The following is a 19,525-nucleotide window of genomic DNA, read 5'->3' as shown; positions in this document are numbered from 1 at the left end:
ACCACCTGTACCACTGCCTTCTTCTCTTTCCCCAGCCCAAGTCACCATCAAATCTCACGGCATTATTGAAATACCCTTCTAACTCGTCTCCCTGCTTTGGTCGTTGCCTCTATCCCTTTGCAGTCTGCCCTGCATAACCAGAATGATCCTTTAAAAATAGTGCCAGAAGGGGTTCAAGGAAGATGGTGGAAGTGGCAGCATAATTTTGAAATCTATTCCAAATTCCCACATGAATTTGGTATATAAAATTGACAGAGCAATTAGACAGTAAAACGAAAAACCCATCTGGATAACATTTTTTAACAAAATGAAGACAAAGGATCCTTACAAACACTAAAATATAAGTGGGTGGGAACAAACCACCTACAGCCTCAAGTCCCAAGTGGCATCGCCATTTATGGGGAAGGAAGCAGAGGAGAACAATGGTATACCAGACTGACCTGAGACTAGGAAAACTCCGCAACAGCCAACAGACATTTTGTGGAAAGAAGAGGGCTAATTCGAGAACAGCAGGTAAAAATGGAAGGGGATTTGCCTGCTCCAGTAGCAGGTAGGTAAGGTCCGTAGAAGCTTTAGCAGTCTATGCCCAATGAGCTCCTAAAACCAACCGGCGAGGGCTCCCTTCTGGGACAGTACTCAGCACTAAGGTGAAACTGCTGGGGGTGAAGTAAAAAGGGAGCAGAATGGAAGCAATAGAGAAAAAGGAAAGGTCCAAATAAAACTGGGAGAGAGAAACAGAAACCAGGAAACCTCAGAAAGTTAGCCCCCATTTTTTGAACACTACAGAAAATCAACAGAAAAGGAAATTGAAAGGTTAGAGAACCAAGCTGTCTCCTACAAGTTAGTAAAAGAGAACTTTTCAGAAATGAGTAACAGAAAAGTACCAACATCAAACCCCATACAAAGCTAGTATAAGGAAAAAGAGAACGGGGAGTAGAATAACATCTTTATAGACAATGAAAGCATGTCAGGAAACAGATCAAGCCCATTTCAAAACAAGTCAAAAGACACCAGGAAAATGGCATAACCCATGAAAGAGAACCACATATCAGAGTTAGAAAAACTCAGAAATTATGCAACAGAACTCAGGAAAGAATTAGAAATAAAAGAAAGCATAATTTTGGAATGGAAACTGAACTAAAAGGAAGATAAGAGCAAATAAACTTAACAGGTAAATAATGTCTTAAGAAAAATAGAAGGTAAAAATAAGGATAATTACAAAATAAAAAAGAAATAAGGATTAAAAGAATATATTTCAAGAGAAAGGAACACACATTGGGGGAAAAGTGATAAGGATCTAAAACACATGTAATAGGAGTCCCTGAAGAAAAATCCAAAGCCAGGGAAGAGAACAATACTAAAAACCTTAATTCAAGCATACTTTCCTGAAATAAAAAAGGCTTAAGGCTGCATTATAAAGGAGCATACCTGAGAATACTATCTTAGAATGTTCAATACCGAGACATATTCTACTAAAATTACTGAATTTCAAGGAAAAAATATTTTAGGTATCTAGGCAAAAAAAAAAAAAAAAAAAAGCAAGTGATTTATAAAGGAAATAAAATTAGATTATTATCAGATTTTTTTGACAACAACTTTTAATGCCAGAAGAATATGGAGTAATATCTTTAAGATATGGAAAGGAAGAACATATGAGGCAATGATTTTACAACTGGTAATACTAACTTTCAAAGGGTACAAACTATTATCAACATAGAAGAACTTGAGACTTCTGCTCCCACAAGCCCATCCTGAGGAATCTAAATAGAGAATGAACATTGGACAAACAAAATGACTAAAAGAGACATCAACATAAGGACTGCTGGTGAGCATATTGTTACTTGTAGAACTCAACTTAAATGAGGTTTTATTCAATAATAAAATTATTAAAAGGGTAAGAATATAGCAGAAATGACAATGTAGAGAATGCTGGCGATTCTCTTCCTTGCCAGGAGGAGAGAGCCTATCTGAAGAATGAAACCTTGGAAGGCATATTGCTTGACCAACTAATAGCCATTCGCTTCTCCCTTCTTCCATGGTGGTAGAGCCTATCTTCCACGAGAAACTAAAAATATCAGCCCTTTGATTTCCCACACCTGGATTTTTACAATGAGATGTAAGAGTGCATCTGCTGGGGAGTTTCTGGAGAAGATTTATTTTTCTGATAATAAGTGAGAGTCAGGCAAGGAGAGCTTTCTCTCTAACCTTGCCTCCCCTTTTTAAAACATGGCTTTGCTTGAGAATGGGATGCATGGAGCTGCAACTTGTCTTGCAACTACAATGTAATAGCCTGAGGATGAAAAAGGACTTTTGACTGCAGCTTCCCCTAGCACACATACCCTTCCAAGAGGATCTGTCATTACCTAGAGCTAAACCCAGAATGGAATTGGGGAAGGATATAAAGAGCCTGGTACTTGATGACATTTCTGAGCCACTGAACCAACCCTGGAAGCTACCTGGAGACTTCTTGTTAGGTGAGATGATTGTATTGTTTAGGCTACTCTTAGGTCTTCTGTTACTTCCAGCTGACAGCATTCTCAGTGATTTAGGATTCAAACTCACAAGTAAAATCAAAGGACTAAGAGAGAGAGATAAAGCCTTGATGACATTGCCTGAGCCCTGAATCCAGCTGAGCCTGAATCCAGCTGTATTCATTAATTTCTTAGTTATAGGAGCCAGTAAAAAATCTCCCCTTTTCCTTAGCTAGTTTTGAGTTAGGATATGTAATCCAAAACCAACTTGCACATTTAGGCCCATATAATAGATGTTTAGAGCCAGGACAAGCATAGCTGAAGATTGGAGCCTCCTCCACCATATACACCCTTCTAAGAGGATATGCTCTGACCTATAGCGAAAACCAATTAATTCGTACCATGGCCCATTGCTCTTGCCAGATCTTACGGATACATGACTCTCTGTAGGGTAGGCTGAATCAATCCTATTTCTTGTCTGGAAAATTTGAACTAAGTCACACAATCAGGAAAACTTAACTGAAAGATCATATATAGAGTCAAGAATGGAGCTGGTGGCATAGAAAGTCTAAGTCCTTTGGAAGCAATGGTTATAAGGGAGCAGAAAGTTCAAAGGAAGCAGAGACAGCTAGTGTTAGGAGAGAATCAGGGGAATTGGGAAGAAGCACAGGCAGAAGTAGAGATGAAAGGCTAATCAGCAATTTGAGAGACAGGGACTCTCTTCCTGACTTTCTAGTTTCAATTTCTCTGAAGTTTGGTGCTGCTACATCTTTTCTGCCTTTGAATTTGGTAACTCTCTGTTTTGTGAGCTCCAAAACAAAGATGGGGTTGGAGAACTGTGATTCAAGGTGCCAAGACCCATGAGAGCACTCAGGCAATATGGTGCTATACAGTCAATTCATGTGTGCTTCTGAGCAATGGAAAGAAAAGCTAGTGCATTTTTAATATAATTTGGCGAATGCAATATCCCAACAGCACAGAACACTAATGACTTCTTAGCCAGAGTAAGAGTGAAATAAAGAGAACTGATATCAAGTAAATCAAAGAAACATAAGTTACCTGTCACTGCTGGGTGATTTGGGCTTCCATTTAAAATATATATGTTTTAGTATAATACATATGAGTCAACATGGAGCTGCATTTTAAAATATCCATCCAACTTGAAAGACCTAAATAATGATAGGTCTTTACAGTAGGTTTCCTTGAAGGAGTAACTCAGACATTTCACACAGAGCAAAGCAACTTGTCAAACATATTTATAGGACTTTTCATCGTTTCAAAATTTCTTACAGAGTGGCAAGAAAAAAAACTCCTTCCCCTCTCATCTATGAATCCGCTCACTGTTACACTGCTTCCATCTATACTTCCTCTTGCTGGTCATACTGTTCACACCTCACATTCCCAAGAGACCCTCCCTGCCATATGCAGCCCCCTGGAAAAATATACACTAAGGACAGTTTCGTTCTTTGCATTATATCTCTAAGCTAACTTCAACACCATTCCAACAAAAATCTACTTCAAGAAATTTTTATAATAAAAATGAAGTAATCCTTTGTCCCTTTTCAGGGTTACAGATTTATCTTACCACAAATATCAAAAATATATTCTTTTATTTTTAAACTTCTTTATTGGAGTATAATTGCTTTACAGTGTTGTGTTATTTTCTGCTGTATAACAAAGTGAATCACCTATATGCATATGTATATCCCCATATCCCCTCCTTCTTATGTCTCCCTCCCACCCTCCTTACCCCACCCGTCTAGGTGGTCACAAAACACCGAGCTGATCTCCCTGTGCTATGCAGCTGCTTCCACTAGCTATCTATTTTACATTTGGTAGTGTGTATATGTCCATGCTACTCTCTCACTTCGTCCCAGCTTACCCTTGCCCCTCCCCATGTCCTCAAGTCCATTCTCTACGTCTGTGTCTTTATTCCTGTCCTGCCCTTAGGTTCATCAGAATCATTTTGTTGTTGTTGTTTAGATTCCATATATATGTGTTAGCATATGGTATTTGTTTTTCTGACTTACTTCACTCTGTATGACAGACTCTAGGTCCATCCACCTCACTACAAATAACTCAATTTCATTTCCTTTAATGGCTGAGTAATATTCCATTGTATATATGTGCCACATCTTCTTTATCCATTAATCTGTCGATGGACACTTAGGTTGCTTCCATGTCCTGGCTATTGTAAATAGTGCTGCAATTTGAACATTGTGGTACATGACTCTTTTTATAGTTTTCTCAGGGTATATGCCCAGTGGTGGGATTTCTGGGTAGTATGGTAGTTCTATATTTAGCTTTTTAAGGAACCTCCATACTGTTCTCCATAGTGGCTGTATCATTTACATTACCACCAACAGTGCAAGAGGGTTCCCTTTTCTCCACACCTTCTCCAGCACTTATTGCTTGTAGATTTTTTTTTCTTTTCTTCTTTTTTTTTTTTTGCGGTACGTGGGCCTCTCACTGTTGTGGCTCCTCCCGTTGCAGAGCATAGGCTCTGGACGCCCAGGATCAGCGGCCATATCTCACAGGCCCAGCCACTCTGCGGCATGTGGGACCTTCCTGGACCGGGGCACGAACCCGTGTCCCCTGCATCGGCAGGCGGACTCTCAACCACTGCGCCACCAGGGAAGCCCAGCCCTGTAGATTTTTTGATCGTGGCTATTCTGACCGGTGTGAGGTGATACCTCATTGTAGTTTTGATTTGTATTTCTCTAACGATTAGTGATGTTGAGCATCATTTCATGTGTTTGTTAGCAATCTGTATATCTTCTTTGGAGAAATGTCTATTTAGATCTTCTGCCCATTTTTGGATTGGGTTGTTTGTTTTTTTCATATTGAGCTGCATGAGCTGCTTGTAAATTTTGGAGATTAATCCTTTGTCAGTTGCTTCATTTGCAAATATTTTCTCCCATTCTGAGGGTTGTCTTTTTGTCTTTTTTATGGTTTCCTTTGCTGTGCAAAAGCTTTTAAGTTTCACTAGGTGTCATTTGTTTATTTTAGTTTTTATTTCCATTTCTCTAGGAGGTGGGTCAAAAAGGATCTTGCTGTGATTTATGTCATAGAGTGTTCTGCCTATGTTTTCCTCTAAGAGTTTTATAGTGTCTGGCCTTACATTTAGGTCTTTAATCCATTTTGAGTTTATTTTTGTGTATGGTGTTAGGAAGTGTTCTAATTTCATTCTTTTACATGTAGCCGTCCAGTTTTCCCAGCACCACTTATTGAAGAGGCTGTCTTTTCTCCACTGTATATTCTTGCCTCCTTTATCAAAGATAAGGTGTGTGGGTTTATCTCTGGGCTTTCTATCCTGTTCCATTGATCTATATTTCTGTTTTTGTGCCAGTACCACACTGTCTTGATTACTGTAGCTTTCTAGTATAGTCTGAAGTCCGGGAGCCTGATTCCTCCAGCTCCGTTTTTCTTTCTCAAGCTTGCTTTGGCTACTCGAGGTCTTTTCTGTTTCCATACAAATTGTGAAACTTTTTGTTCCAGTTCTGTGAAAAATGCCATTGGTAGTTTAATAGGGATTGCATTGAATCTGTAGATTGCTTTGGGCAGTGTAGACATTTCCACAATGTTGATTCTTCCAATCCAAGAACATGGTATATCTCTCCGTCTGTTGGTATCATCTTTAATTTCTTTCATCAGTGTCTTACAGTTTTCTGCATACAGGTCTTTTGTCTCCTTAGGTAGGTTTATTCCTAGGTATTTTATTCTTTTTGTTGCAATGGTAAATGGGAGTGTTTCCTTAATTTCTCTTTCAGATTTTTTATCATTAGTATATAGGAATGCAAGAGATTTCTGTGCATTAATTTTGTATCCTGCAACTTTACCAAATTCATTGATTAGCTGTAGTTGTTTTCTGGTAGCATCTTTAGGATTCTCTATGTATAGTATCATGTCATCTGCAAACAGTGACAATTTTAATTATTCTTTTCTGATTTGGATTCCTTTTATTTATTTTTCTTCTCTGATTGCTGTGGCTAAAACTTCCAAAACTATGTTGAATAACAGTGTGAGAATGGGCACCCTTGTCTTGTTCCTGATCTTAGAGGAAATGGTTTCAGTTTTTCACCATTGAGAACGATGTTGGCTGTGGGTTTGTCATATATGGCCTTTATTATGTTGAGGTAGTTTCCCTCTATGACTACTTTCTAGAGAGTTTTTATCATAAATTGGTGTTGAATTTTGTTGAAAGCTTTTTCTGCATCTATTGAGATGATCATATGGTTTTTCTCCTTCAATTTGTTAATATGGTTTATCACGTTGATTGATTTACATATATTGGAGAAACCTTGCATTCGTGGGATAAACCCACTTGATCATGGTGTATGTTCCTTTTAATGTGCTGTTGGATTCTGTTTGCTAGTATTTTGTTGGGGATTTTTGCATCTATGTTCATCAGTGATATTGGCCTGTAGTTTTCTTTTTTGTGACATCTTTGTCTGGTTTTGGTATCAGGGTGATGGTGGCCTCATAGAATGAGTTTGGGAGTGTTCCTCCCTCTGCTATATTTTGGAATAGTTTGAGAAGGATGGGTGTTAGCTCTTCTCTAAATGTTTGATAGAATTCACCTGTGAAGCCATCTGGTCCTGGACTTTTGTTTGTTGGAAGATTTTTAATTACAGTTTCAATTTCATTACTTGTGATTGGTCTGTTCGTGTTTTCTATTTCTTCCTGGTTCAGTCTTGGAAGGTTGTGCTTTTCTAAAAATTTGTCCATTTCTCCCAGGTTGTCCATTTTATTGGCATAGAGTTACTTGTAGTAATCTCTCATGATCCTTTGTATTTCTGCAGTGTCAGTTGTTACTTCTCCTTTTTCATTTCTAATTCTGTTGATTTGAGTCTTCTCCCTTTCTTTTCTTGATGAGTCTGGCTAATGGTTTATCAATTTTGTTTATCTTCTCAAAGAACCAGCTTTTAGTTTTGTTGATCTTTGCTATTGTTTCCTTCATTTCTCAAAAAGATATTGCGATCTTGGTAGGATATTGCCATAGTAAAGTTAAAGTAAGAACTTTAAGGTAATAGTTCCTGAACTTGACACCTGCCAGATGAGGAAAATGATTATCTGATTGTATTTCTCAGTTTTAAACTGCAGAATATTCCTGATAAGACTGTAAGAGCATCCGATAGTAACATTAATAACCTCTTTTTGGTCTCAAAATGTTCCAGTTCTAAGACTGTCCTCTGGAAAATGTCATAGAACGTAGCTTATGAACAGAGAATATGTTACAAGCACTTTATTAGTAAAGCACTGGGTATTCTTCTAGGGACTAGAATCTAGTAAATATATAATTTTCTGTTATAAGGGGCTTATTTTTCATATTTTTGGGTATAAATGGAGGTACTGAAATCATTTTGTAATTTGGTTAAAATGCCATACAAATTTTGCCTCATTTAAGTAAAAGATTTCTCAGATGAATGTATTTCTTAAAGACTACTTGTAGTGTTTTACCTGCTACATGTTTATTGTATATTACTCTAATTTTCATAAAGAACTTAGAGAAAAATCCCAAATCAGAACTTTGATTCTGGTTCCTCCACGATATTAACTTGATTTTCCATGCTGGCCTTGTTTTTTTCCTTCAAATTCTGATTTTGAAAAATCTCAAACATGTAGAAAAGTTTAAAGGATCTACACACTCCTTTCTTTATCTGTCCACTTAGACTCAACAATTATTAACACTTTGCCACATTGCTTTTTTTGTTTTTCCTTCTATTTTTCTTTTCCCTAAACTATTGGTTTGGCCAAAAAGTTCATTCAGGATTTGCCGTAGTTATGGAAAACACCAAATGAACTTTTTGGCCAACCCAATACTTGCAAGATATGAGTATCGTGACACTTCACCCCTAAATACATCAGTCCCTGATGCTTTTCTAAAAGTAGAAGGGATAATCCAAGACATTGCAAGTGAATATTCTCCCTTTCGCTGGATTTAGAATAGAAGTTGAAGGGTTTTTGTTTGTTTGTTTTGCCATTCAAAGGAAAATACTGGAGCATGTGCACAGTATGGATAATGAGAAAGCACTGTGAAATGTATGATTTACCTAAATCTTTAATACTACTACTAATAAGATACTATCTGTAACATGTACTACTATGTGCTGAACACTATTCTAAACATATTACTCTTTTATTCTTCAAAACAATGCTGCAAGTGAGGTATTTTTGTTTTCCCATTTTACAGATTAGTGAACTAGCCTGTCTGATTTCAGAGCCCTTCCTTTTTCCACTGTACCATGTAAAACAAACATCAATAATCTCTATTGATTAATCTAGATTCACTTGAGAAAAAAATGTGCCGCAACTGGTGTGATTTGTCAAAGACACAGGCTCGGGAATTCCCTGGAGGTCTAGTGGTTACGACTCCGAATTTCCACTGCAGGGGGCACTGGTTCGATCCCTGGTCGGGGAACTAAGATCCTGCATGCTGCGAGGCGCGGCCAAAAAAACAAACAAAGGAAAGAAAAACACAGGCTCCTTTCAATGACCCTTTTTCTTCCTTGTCACCTAATTCCTAAAATTAACCTGGTGTCTTTACATTATCTTAATGAAAACGTACTAGTTGAATGGGAAAATGAAAAAGTACCTACATGTCAGAGGTGACTGAATGCATTTAATGGTTTTATCTGTGACAGCGTGAGTATTCCAAATAAAGGGAATGTGAAGGTGTATTTCCTCCCTGACGATTTACTAGTTTTGAGGATTGATAATCAATGATAACTGGTAACTATAAAATAGCTCAATAATACTAATGAATTATTCTATATGAAATGAAAAAGAGCTGCATGAAATAAAGCAAATATTGAACAGGCAGAGTTCTTCAAACAAGTACAAATTAACTTAGCAATCAAATCCAACTGTAAATGAAACGCCATTATGACATTAGAGAAAAACCTCATGGAGTTAGGACAAATCAGAGGACAATGTATTCACACTCTTTCATACACCTCTCACTGCACTCAGGTACGTGCACGTACATACACATAGGCACATGCACGAGTGAGCAAAAACATGCCTCCACTCTCCTACCCCCCAACACATGTGCAGACCCAGGTTAGAGCTGCTCCATGCATGCCCAGTGCCCGACTCTCTGGCCATTAGGACACTGCACGTGCCCTTCTCCCTCCTTCCACCCTTCCTCCCCGCTGCCTAGGGCTCCTTAAATACCTTCAAAATACAGGGAATCCCAGAAGGTCTTCGGGTCTGTACACTGCATTACCTTCATGCCAAGGTACAGAGAAGGGGCAGAGATAGCAAACAATGAGGGTTCAGACCAGGCTGAGAGCTTCTGATTATACAGAGGATAGGAAGTGGGAATTCCTACAGCCAGCCCCCTGTCCAATCCAGAATACCTTCAGGGCAGAGACCTTCGTAGACCTTAGGCCCCCAATTATAATCTGGATCATATTTTCAATACAGGGCTCATGAGACAGCTGGCCACAACTGTCAAAGACCAGCTGCGCTGAGAGAAAGGGTTCCTGCCTTGGAGCCTGTAAAAGAGGGTTAGGAGAGGTGGTGGGGCTAGATGTCAGTATCCGCTCCCTACCAGCTGGCCCCTGACTGCCCGCCAACCTCCACACGTGCCACCCACCACCTCACTTGCAAGATGTTGGCCACAAAAGAGGTTATCTCGTCCTCTATGATAGACACGAGGTTCTGGCAAATCATGTAGTCTACCAGGCGGGCCAGTTGTCCCATCTGCAGCAACCAGGCTTCTGCCTGCTTCAGCTTCTGCTCCAGCTGCTGGCACTGCACCCTCTGAAGGTATAGGGAACCCTGTCCTGTCCTGATCCCCTTGCAGTTTTTCACTTGCTCCTGCAGGCCCTGTTGCATGTGGTAGGTATCCTCGTGAATCTGTCAGAATAGAGAGTGGAAAATTCACTGGAGAAAGGGGGATGGAGACCAAACTGGCCACCCACTGGCCCGTTGCAAAGCCCTCAGGTCATGGAGCCTAAAACCTAGATATACACATGAATGGCTGCTTTTTAGTACAGATTGGCCCTGGAAATCTTTAGGCGACCAGGGAAGACGTGAAATGGAGAAGATACATGGAGAAGCTACAGTGAGTTATTTTGATAGGCCAGGCCTGTCTGCCAAGAGCCCCCAGGATGGAACTCAAATAGAAAATGTGTGCATGTGTAAATAGAGAGATTCACAATGCATAGATTAGACAAAGAAAAAGAGAGACTGGCTAAGTAAGGCTCAGCAATTATTCCAGGATATGGAGTCCGATCACCAGGCCTGGGTGATGTGGCCTGCTGACCAGCACAACACTGCCTTCTGTGAGAGTAGAAGCTGTCTCTGGCTACTGACATAGACTTTCTAGTGGGGGACAGGGAATAGGGTTGAAAGCCTGGGGACCTCTTTGTGGGTTCTTCTCGCAACTGGGGAGTTCCTCAGCCTACACAGGCGGCTGATAGTTGCCACCTCTGGGCCTGTCCTGTTGAGGAACAGAGGGGAGACACCAGAAAGACACATTTGGCCAGATGGACCTTTTGTCCTTGCTGCTCTCCTATTCTTTCTGATGCTCAACAGAGCTTGTGATTAGAACTACGAGTGGTCTGCGGATTGTATTCTGCTAACTCTGAGCTCAGATCCCAGTCTTCTGAGATCCAGACCCAAGGCAGTTGAGACTGCTAGGCGTGTCATATACGGACATGCCTCGGACTTGGCGAGGTGTCCTCTCCTGTGCTCTAGCAATACCCTCAATACCCAGTGCTTCCCACGTCATAGTCCTTAGTCCAGTGTACCATTATCTACTCGTGTGACTCATCCACTACACTGTAAATTCTCCAAGGAGGCCTCCGTCACACCTTATTTCATGTCTCTACTGCTTAACACAGTGCCTGGCATGGCCCGTTCCACAGTAAATGTTCATAAAAAGAATGTACCACCTCACACTGAAAGGGCTTACTGAGTGATAACTAGGATAAAACCATAAAAACAACAACAACAATAGTTATTGAGTTGGCCGAAAAGTTTGTTTTGGTTTTTCCATAACATCTTATCAGTATATGTTTTTAAAACCTCATCATTAGGGGCAATATCTTTAGAGTTCTAAGGAAATTTTTAAAACCTAGGATACTGTATCTAGCCACAGTATCACTTTTTGTTTGAGGATGAATAAAGTTTGAGGATGAATAAAGACATTCTTAGATATACAAAGACTAAAAATTCACCATCCACAGATTCTCTCTGGAAAAAAAAATAAACAACAGTATATTTCTGACAGAGGAAAATGAATATAAGAGGATAAAGTGGTCTACAAGAAGCTCTGATGAGCAAAAGACAATTTGTGATACACATCGTTAATTCTAAATGAGTAGCTGTAAAACAAGAATGTTCATAACAATCTAGAACTAAAATTCCAGGAGATATCAATAAAAGCATAATGAGAAGGGTAGAGAGTGGGGAGAGGAAGAGAGGAGAGAAAGGAAATTAGAAGAGTGCTAAGGTTTTATTCTGCTTAGAAGAAAGATATAGACACAAACTCAACTTGGCATTCATTCAGTCAACAAATATTCACAGAGCACCTACTCCATGGCATACACTATAGTAAGCAATAGAGACATGTTAGTGAATGAAACAGATAAAAATCCCTACCCTCTTGTTGGGGGGGGGAATACAAGAAACATAATAAATAAATAATATACAGTAAACATATAAATAATAAATTTATATTGTATGTGAAAATTATAAGTGCTGTGAAAAAAACAACAGAGCAGAAGAAGAGGAATCAGGAGTTCTCGTAATAATGGAGCTTTCACAATCTCAAATAGGGTGACTAGAGAAGGCCTCTCTGAGTGGGTGTTTTTAGGAAAAGACATGAAAGAAACATTGTTATAAAAATATAAATTGAACAGCTACCTCTGTTAGGCAGGTGTATAAATGTCTTACATAGGCATTCAGCTGCAAGGAAGAGAAAACCAGAAAAAGTATGGCTTAAGCAAGTAAAGGTTTATTTAATGCAGTAAGAAATCCATGGATGGCATATTGCCCCAATAATATCAGTCAGAACAAAGCTCCCTCTATCTTCCTCTTCTTCCATCCTCAATATGCCTTTCGCCCTCATTGTGGTGAGATGGCTTCCCCAGCACCAGAAATTTCATCCAAGGGTTAGGCAATAAGACAGGAGTAAAGGTCCCCAAAGACATTCCAGTTGGATCTGCCTCTTTCTAAAAGTTTTCCCAGTGACTTCCACTTAAGTTTCATTGCCCAGAACTGAGTTACAAGCCTTTCTCCAGGTAGGAGTCTAAGAAAAGAAATAAAATCAAGATTCTGAAACTAAGAAAGATGAGTAGACACTGAGTAGTTCCTGGGCAATCACGAGAAGAATAAAATGTATAACATCCAAATCAGAAGAGGATAGCAATAGCAACAAAAATGTAAAACAACCCAATGAAGGACAAAAAACACAAGGAAGACTCAAATAGAAAGCATAGGAAATAGAAAACTCCAAAATGAGATGGGAAAAACAAAGCCAAGCCTGTAACAGACCCTCAGACAAAACGTTTCCCAGCTCTTTCTAAGAGATATATATAAAACAAAGTAACAAAGGGAGGTTGAAAACAAAGGGATAGAAGAAGATAGTTCAAGCAAATGCTTGATGCTGTTAATATCAGACAAAAGAGAACTCTAGTAGAAAAGTAGTAATAAGAGTGAAGACATTTTCATATCAATAAAGTTATGAACCTTTATGCACATAACAACATGATTTTGAAGTACATGTTGCAAACCTAAAGAACATCAAGGAGACATTAATAAATCTATAGTCATAGGAGGGGTTTTTTTTTTTTTTTTCTTTGCCGTACGTGGGCCTCTCACTGTTGTGGCCTCTCCCGTTGCAGAGCATAGGCTCTGGACACGCAGGCTCAGCAGCCATGGCTCACGGGCCCAGCCGCTCCACGGCATGTGGGATCTTCCCGGACCGGGGCACGAACCCGTGTCCCCTGCATCGGCAGGCGGACTCTCAACCACTGCGCCACCAGGGGAGCCCATAGGAGGGGATTTTTAATGTATATCTCTCAGTGACCATTAAATGTGATGTATGATTCTGGATTGGATCATAAAGCAGGGAAGAAAACATAGTTAAAAAGGACATTATTGAAATAATTGGCAAATTTTTAATAAGCGTTGTGGGTTAGATAGTAGAACATATCAAAGTGAAATTCCTAATTTTTTATAATTGTACTATAGTTATGGAAGAAAATGTTCTTGTTCTTACAATAAACACACTGGCATATTTAGGGGTACATGGACTTGATGTCTGCAACTCACTCTCAGATGGTTCAATAATGTATATACACATAGAGAAAGAAAAAGAGCATAAAGGATAACATAAAAGGGACAAAAATAACCATCTGGGTGAAAGGTATATGAGAATTTATTACACTATACTTGCAACTCTCCTAATAAGTTTGAAATTATATCAAAATTAAAAGTTACACAAGGAAGGAAAGAAGGGAGGAAGGAAGGAAATGGGTTTATCCCAGTAATGCAAAGGTGGTCTAACACTGAGAATTCACAATATTAACAGACTAAAGGAGAAAAATCCCATGATCATCTAAATAAAAGTAGAAAAAAAATCATCGGACAAAATTCAACACCCGTTCATGAAAAAAACCCTCTTAACAAACTAGGAATTGAAGGAAACTTCCTTAAAAATTGGTAAGAGTGTCTACCAAACATTCTCATTTAATATCATTATTTATTTGTTTCTAATCTATTTGAGTTGTTCAGTAATGCTACATTTTGACGGGCAGCAGCATGTTTTTATTTAGCACAGATTACAAGCTTGGTTCTGTAACAATCCAGTTGCCAGCTGTGTTGATTACTCATCTTCCCTCACTGCCCCCCCCCGCCTTTGGGGTGACTGCCAACAGGGACAGGTTCCATTCACTCCACATAGCGGCACAGAAAGAGGTAACTGTTGCATTTGCTTGTCCTTTCACTCTTTTTATGGTGATTTTTTTAAAAATTAATTTTAATATAGACAATGTATTATTTTATGGTTTATAATTTTTATATTTTAAGAAACCCTGAGATGATAAAAATATTATCCCATAATATCTTCTGAAAGCTTTTTGGATTTTCTTTTCATACTTAATGTCTTTTATCCACCATGAATTAATTTTTTTCTTTTTTTTTGGTTGCATTCGGTCTTTGTTGCTACACACGGGCTTTCTCTAGTTGCAGTGAGCGGGGGCTACTCTTCCTTGTGGTGCACAGGCTTCTCTTGTTGTGGAGCTCGGGCTCTACACGCGCGGCCTTCAGTAGTTGTGGCTTGCGGGCTCTAGAGCGCAGGCTCGGTAGTTGTGGCACACGGGCTTACTTGCTCTGTGGCATGTGGGATCTTCCTGGATCAGGGATCAAACCCGTGTCCCCTGCATTGGCAGGCGTATCCTTAACCACTGCGCCACCAGGGAAGCCCCACCATGAATTAATTTTTGTGTATGGTATAGCAACTATTAGAAAACAGTAATGCTTTAAAACACCTTTTATAATAGCAACAAAAAATATCAAATATCTAGTAATAAATCTAATGAAATATTTTCGGGACCTCTAAAGGAAACCTACAAAACCTTGTTAAGAGTAATTAAAGAGGGACATGCAGGAGACATGGGTTCGAGCCCTGGTCTGGGAGGATCCCACATGCTGCGGAGCAACTAGGCCCGTGAGCCACAACTACTGAGCCTGCGCGTCTGGAGCCTGTGCTCCGCAACAAGAGAGGCCGCCATAGTGAGAGGCCCGCGCACCGCAATGAAGAGGGGCCCCCGCTTGCCACAACTAGAGAAAGCCCTCGCACAGAAACGAAAGACGCAACACAGCAAAAATAAATAAATTAATTGATAAACTCCTACCCCCAACATCTTAAAAAAAAAAAAAGACATACAAAAATGTTCATAACAGTTATTCACAATAGTAAAAAACTGGAACCAACATAAGTGTCCATCAACAGGAGAGTTAACAAGTAAACTGTGGTACATTTTTATAGTAAAACACTACATAGCAATACAAAAGAGTGAGCCACTACTACCTGCAATGTTATGGATAAATCTCACTAACATAATGTGGAGTGGAAAAAAGCCAGACGAAAAAGAGAACATGCTGTCTGATTCCATTTACATGAAATTCCAAATCGGACAAAATTAATCTATGGTGACAGAGGTCAGAGTAGTGGTTACCTTTGTGGAGGCACTGATGAGAGAGGTACCGGGGAGCTTGCTGAGGTGCTATAAATGCTCTATATCTTGACCTGCTGGTAGTTACATGGGTGTATACATATGCAAAAATTTCAATAAACTGTATTTAGGTGGCATGTATCACAGGTACAAAGTAGGCACACGAAGGAAGGACTCCATGACTGGATGCTTCTACCAGCCACAGTGTCCTGTCAAAGGTTCAAGATATGCTCAGACATGAGCCTAGCAGCATGAAAGATGAGGATTCCAACTCTCAAATTCTCTAACACTCCTGGCACAAACAACTGAAAAAAAGACGTTGTTATGTTCCTTTTCCTCTCTGCTCAAGGCTTTAGGAAAAGGTTGAGTCCAAGTCTCTGCCTACCTGTTATTAATCCATCCACCTAGAGCAGAGACTGCTGTTGCTGGACAGGACAATGGCTCTGAGCCAACTGCAGAGTCCAGAACACACAGGCAAGCTTAAGCCAAGAGAAGGCTGAAACACTGGCGAGTTCAGCTTGGAGAAAAAGCTCCCAATAAATCGGAGCCTCTTACCAGATGAAGGATGGATGTGCAGAGATGCATGCAGCGATGGAGCAGCCGCAGAGCTTTGTGGTTTTCCTTGGCTAGAGCCCGCCGTAGGTCCAGCAACTCGTAGCACTGATCTGCTTCACGGGGGAGCCAGGACACAGAGCGCAGCTCCTGCAGAAGCCTGGAATCAAGGACTAAACTGCTCAGAGCCAGCGACTCTGCCCTCTTACCTTGGACACCTTTGACTTCTTCCTAGCCCAGCTCACATCAGAATGAGCAAAGGTTTAGAGAGGTTATAATATTCCCAGGGACCAACAGTGATAGCCTCCTCTTGAGGGTTCTTTGGAAGAGTTTAAGCCCAGGAAGTTGCTGGCTGGGGAACTCTTTGGGAAAGGCTTGGGGTATGTGCAAATGTTTTTTGTTTTTCGTTTTATGTATTTAATTTTTTTTTAATTTTTGGATTTTATTTATTTTTTTATGCAGCAGGTTCTTATTAGTTATCTATTGTAAATGTTTACACTGAGTTACCTTTCTGCCAGGAAAGAGGGTCAAAGAGATCCCAAGGTGTGACTTAGAAGGAGAGACTGCAGAGGCTTCTTCCATGGAATAGGGGAAGCCAAGGGCCCTAACAGTCTAGATGGACAGGTAGGTTTTATTTTATTTTTTCTTTCTTTCTTTATTTTTTTACTATTTTTTAACATCTTTATTGGAGTATAATTGCTTTACAATGTTGTGTTAGTTTCTGCTGTACAACAAAGTGAATCAGCTATATGTATACATATATCCCCATATCTCCTCCCTCTTGCATCTCCCTCCCACCCTCCCTATCCCACCCCTCTAGGTGGTCACAAAGCACCGAGCTGATCTCCCTGTGCTATGTGGCTGCTTCCTACTATCTATCTATTTTACATTTGGTAGTGTATATAGGACAGGTAGGTTTTAGAATCAAAGGTGAGGAACCTTCAACTTCCCTATGGGGAAGTTTCATCCCTGACGAAACCCCACTTCTCTTATTCATTCCCCAAACAACCACCCTGAAAAATCTACATCTCTAAATATCCTTGAAAAAATGAAGGACCCCCCCAATAAGCAGAGGATGATCACAATGGGTGTAATTTATTCAGTACCTCTTGGGGCACTGAACATGGTACTTTATATTCACAATCTCATTTAATTCTCACTACAGCTGTGAGTAGCAGAAATCTTCCTCTCTTGTTTTCAGATCAGGAAACTGGGGCTCAAAGAGTAAAGTCCCTTGCTAGTGTTCAGGACTTAAATTCAGATCTGTGCCACCCAATTATGCCATGATGATTAAGCTAGACTGGAGGATACCTAGAGCAGAGGTTGCAAACTGGTAGCCCATGGGCCGAGTTCAGACTGAAAAGGTTTGTATATGTACCACTAAGAGTTGGCCAGCACAGTGTTTTAATAAAAATTTTCACTAACCAGGTAAAATTAAGAGATTTGACAACAAAATGTGGATTCCCAGGTCATCCTGAAAAAATAATGTGGCTGACACACTGGACCCATGTTCCCCATGGCAACAGTCAGTTGGAACTGAGTAGTGACTGTTCTCTTTAGGTGCAATCTCCAGACTGACTGCAGTCCCACACTCCCTAAAGTCTTGAATCGAACCCACTGCATTTCTTCCATAGCTCCTCCTTGGGACCTGTAGGCATCTGAGCTTGCAACTCCTATCACAGAACATAACTGGAGTGGTTGAAGAGTTGTGCAGAGAAAGCAAGAAAGTACTGAAAATAGGAGTAACTAAGCTTTTCTTTAAAAAAAAAGAATCCAATTAATACCATAGTAAGAGCAGAGTTTCAAACACCTGCATTATCATCCTCAAATTTGATATTTAATAATTGTATGATCTGGGGCAAGTTGATGTAGAAATTAATTAATACATAGAGCTATGTTTAGAATATATTATTCAGAGAAAAAAACTGGTTACTTAACAATATGTAAAGTATGATCACATTGGTATATGTGATGGAAAAAAGACTACAAGGATATGCAACAAAATGTTTGTCATGGTTATTTGTAGATGGTGAGACTGAAGATTTTCTTCCTTTGTGCTTTTTTTTTGTATTTTCCAAATCTTCTACGATGAACGTGTTGTTACTTCTTGTAAAATAATTTTTTAAAGTTCATTGAAGTTGTGTTTTGAAGACCTCACCTGCTAATATGGAGTAGCCCAACTCCAAAGTGGGGCACGGCAAAGAGCAGATGCTTCTCTAGGAAAGTCCGGTGCCGGTGCAGCCTCTGAAACTTCACACCCTTCTTCCAGCTACAGATCAGAGGGCAGTGACAGTGGCTGTTGCTCTTTATGACACTTCTTCCCAAATCCCATACCCGTCATCACCTACCAGGCCAAGGCCTTGCGTAAGAGGAAATACTTGAAGAACGGAATGAACTGGAGCTGTTGCCAGAGGACAGAGTGGTGGTGCCAGGTACCCAGCGTCATTGCCTCACTGCCCTCCACAGGATGTACATGCAGGACCCCAAAGGGAGAGAAGATGTAGTGCTCAGAATTCACCTTGTTGGGTGGTACCACCATCAGGCTGTAAGGTCTTTAAGAAAGGGCACAGATCAGAGCCTTGCAAACTTGTGCAGACTCCAGGGAGGGACAAAAGAAGGACAGGAAGGGGGAAATAAGGAGGCAGGAAAGAAGGCGGAAGAAAGTGGGAAGAGGGGAAAGAGAGCAGAATGATCTTCAAACCAGAAAGATGGAATATTCAGAAGAAACAGAAGCCAAAAATAGGTGGGAAGAAAGAAAAAGACCCCTAGCCAGTCCCAAGAAGTTCCTATCTCCAGACCCAGAGAGCTAACATCCCATCAAATCTAAGATGCCATCAATTGTAAGCTTGCAGCATTTTTAAAATTATTTATTTGTTTGTTTATTTATTTAGGCCATGCCAGGTCCTAGTTGCAGCATGCATGCGGGATCTAGTTCCCCAACCAGGGACTGAACCCGCGCCCCCTGCATTGGGAGCGAGGAGTCCCACCCACTGGCCCACCAGGGAAGTCCCTAGTTGCAGCATTTTCTTATGAAATGCTAAAATTAAAAAAATGCCACCAATATGATATGCCACCAATTTGTAAGCTGCATCACAATTTCAGAGATGTTGAAATGTGAAAAAAAATGTGCATCTTAGAAATGATAAAATATGTATATCCCTAGATGCTGAAATAGCATGCAGAGATAATCAGGGAATGCTGTTTGGAGTAACTGAGAATGGGGAAAAGCAAGAGTAACTAGAAGACTAGACACAGGCCAATAAAGAGGAAAACTGCCACCTAGTGAACCAGACAAGTACCTCCAGAGCCATC

General features: G+C 40.0%; 1 protein-coding gene across 1 annotated transcript in view; it reads right to left on the bottom strand.

Moving 5' to 3' along the window:
• DNHD1 (dynein heavy chain domain 1) overlaps positions 1–19,525 on the bottom strand; it is a gene marked incomplete at both ends in the record, with an annotated part of 66,730 nt that overhangs the window by 38,916 nt on the left and 8,289 nt on the right. Inside the window, 6 exon segments of the mRNA XM_082660087.1 lie at positions 9,648–9,699; positions 9,833–9,970; positions 10,080–10,334; positions 16,217–16,373; positions 18,372–18,482; positions 18,562–18,765. Of these exon segments, the coding sequence (XP_082516213.1) occupies positions 9,648–9,699; positions 9,833–9,970; positions 10,080–10,334; positions 16,217–16,373; positions 18,372–18,482; positions 18,562–18,765 (917 nt within the window).

The sequence above is a fragment of the Grampus griseus genome, assembly GCF_964374135.1.
Source record: "Grampus griseus genome assembly, chromosome: 8".
Taxonomy (NCBI): Eukaryota; Metazoa; Chordata; class Mammalia; order Artiodactyla; family Delphinidae; genus Grampus; species Grampus griseus.
Note: the sequence above shows the minus strand (reverse complement) of the source record. Positions and strands in the feature narration are given on the sequence as shown.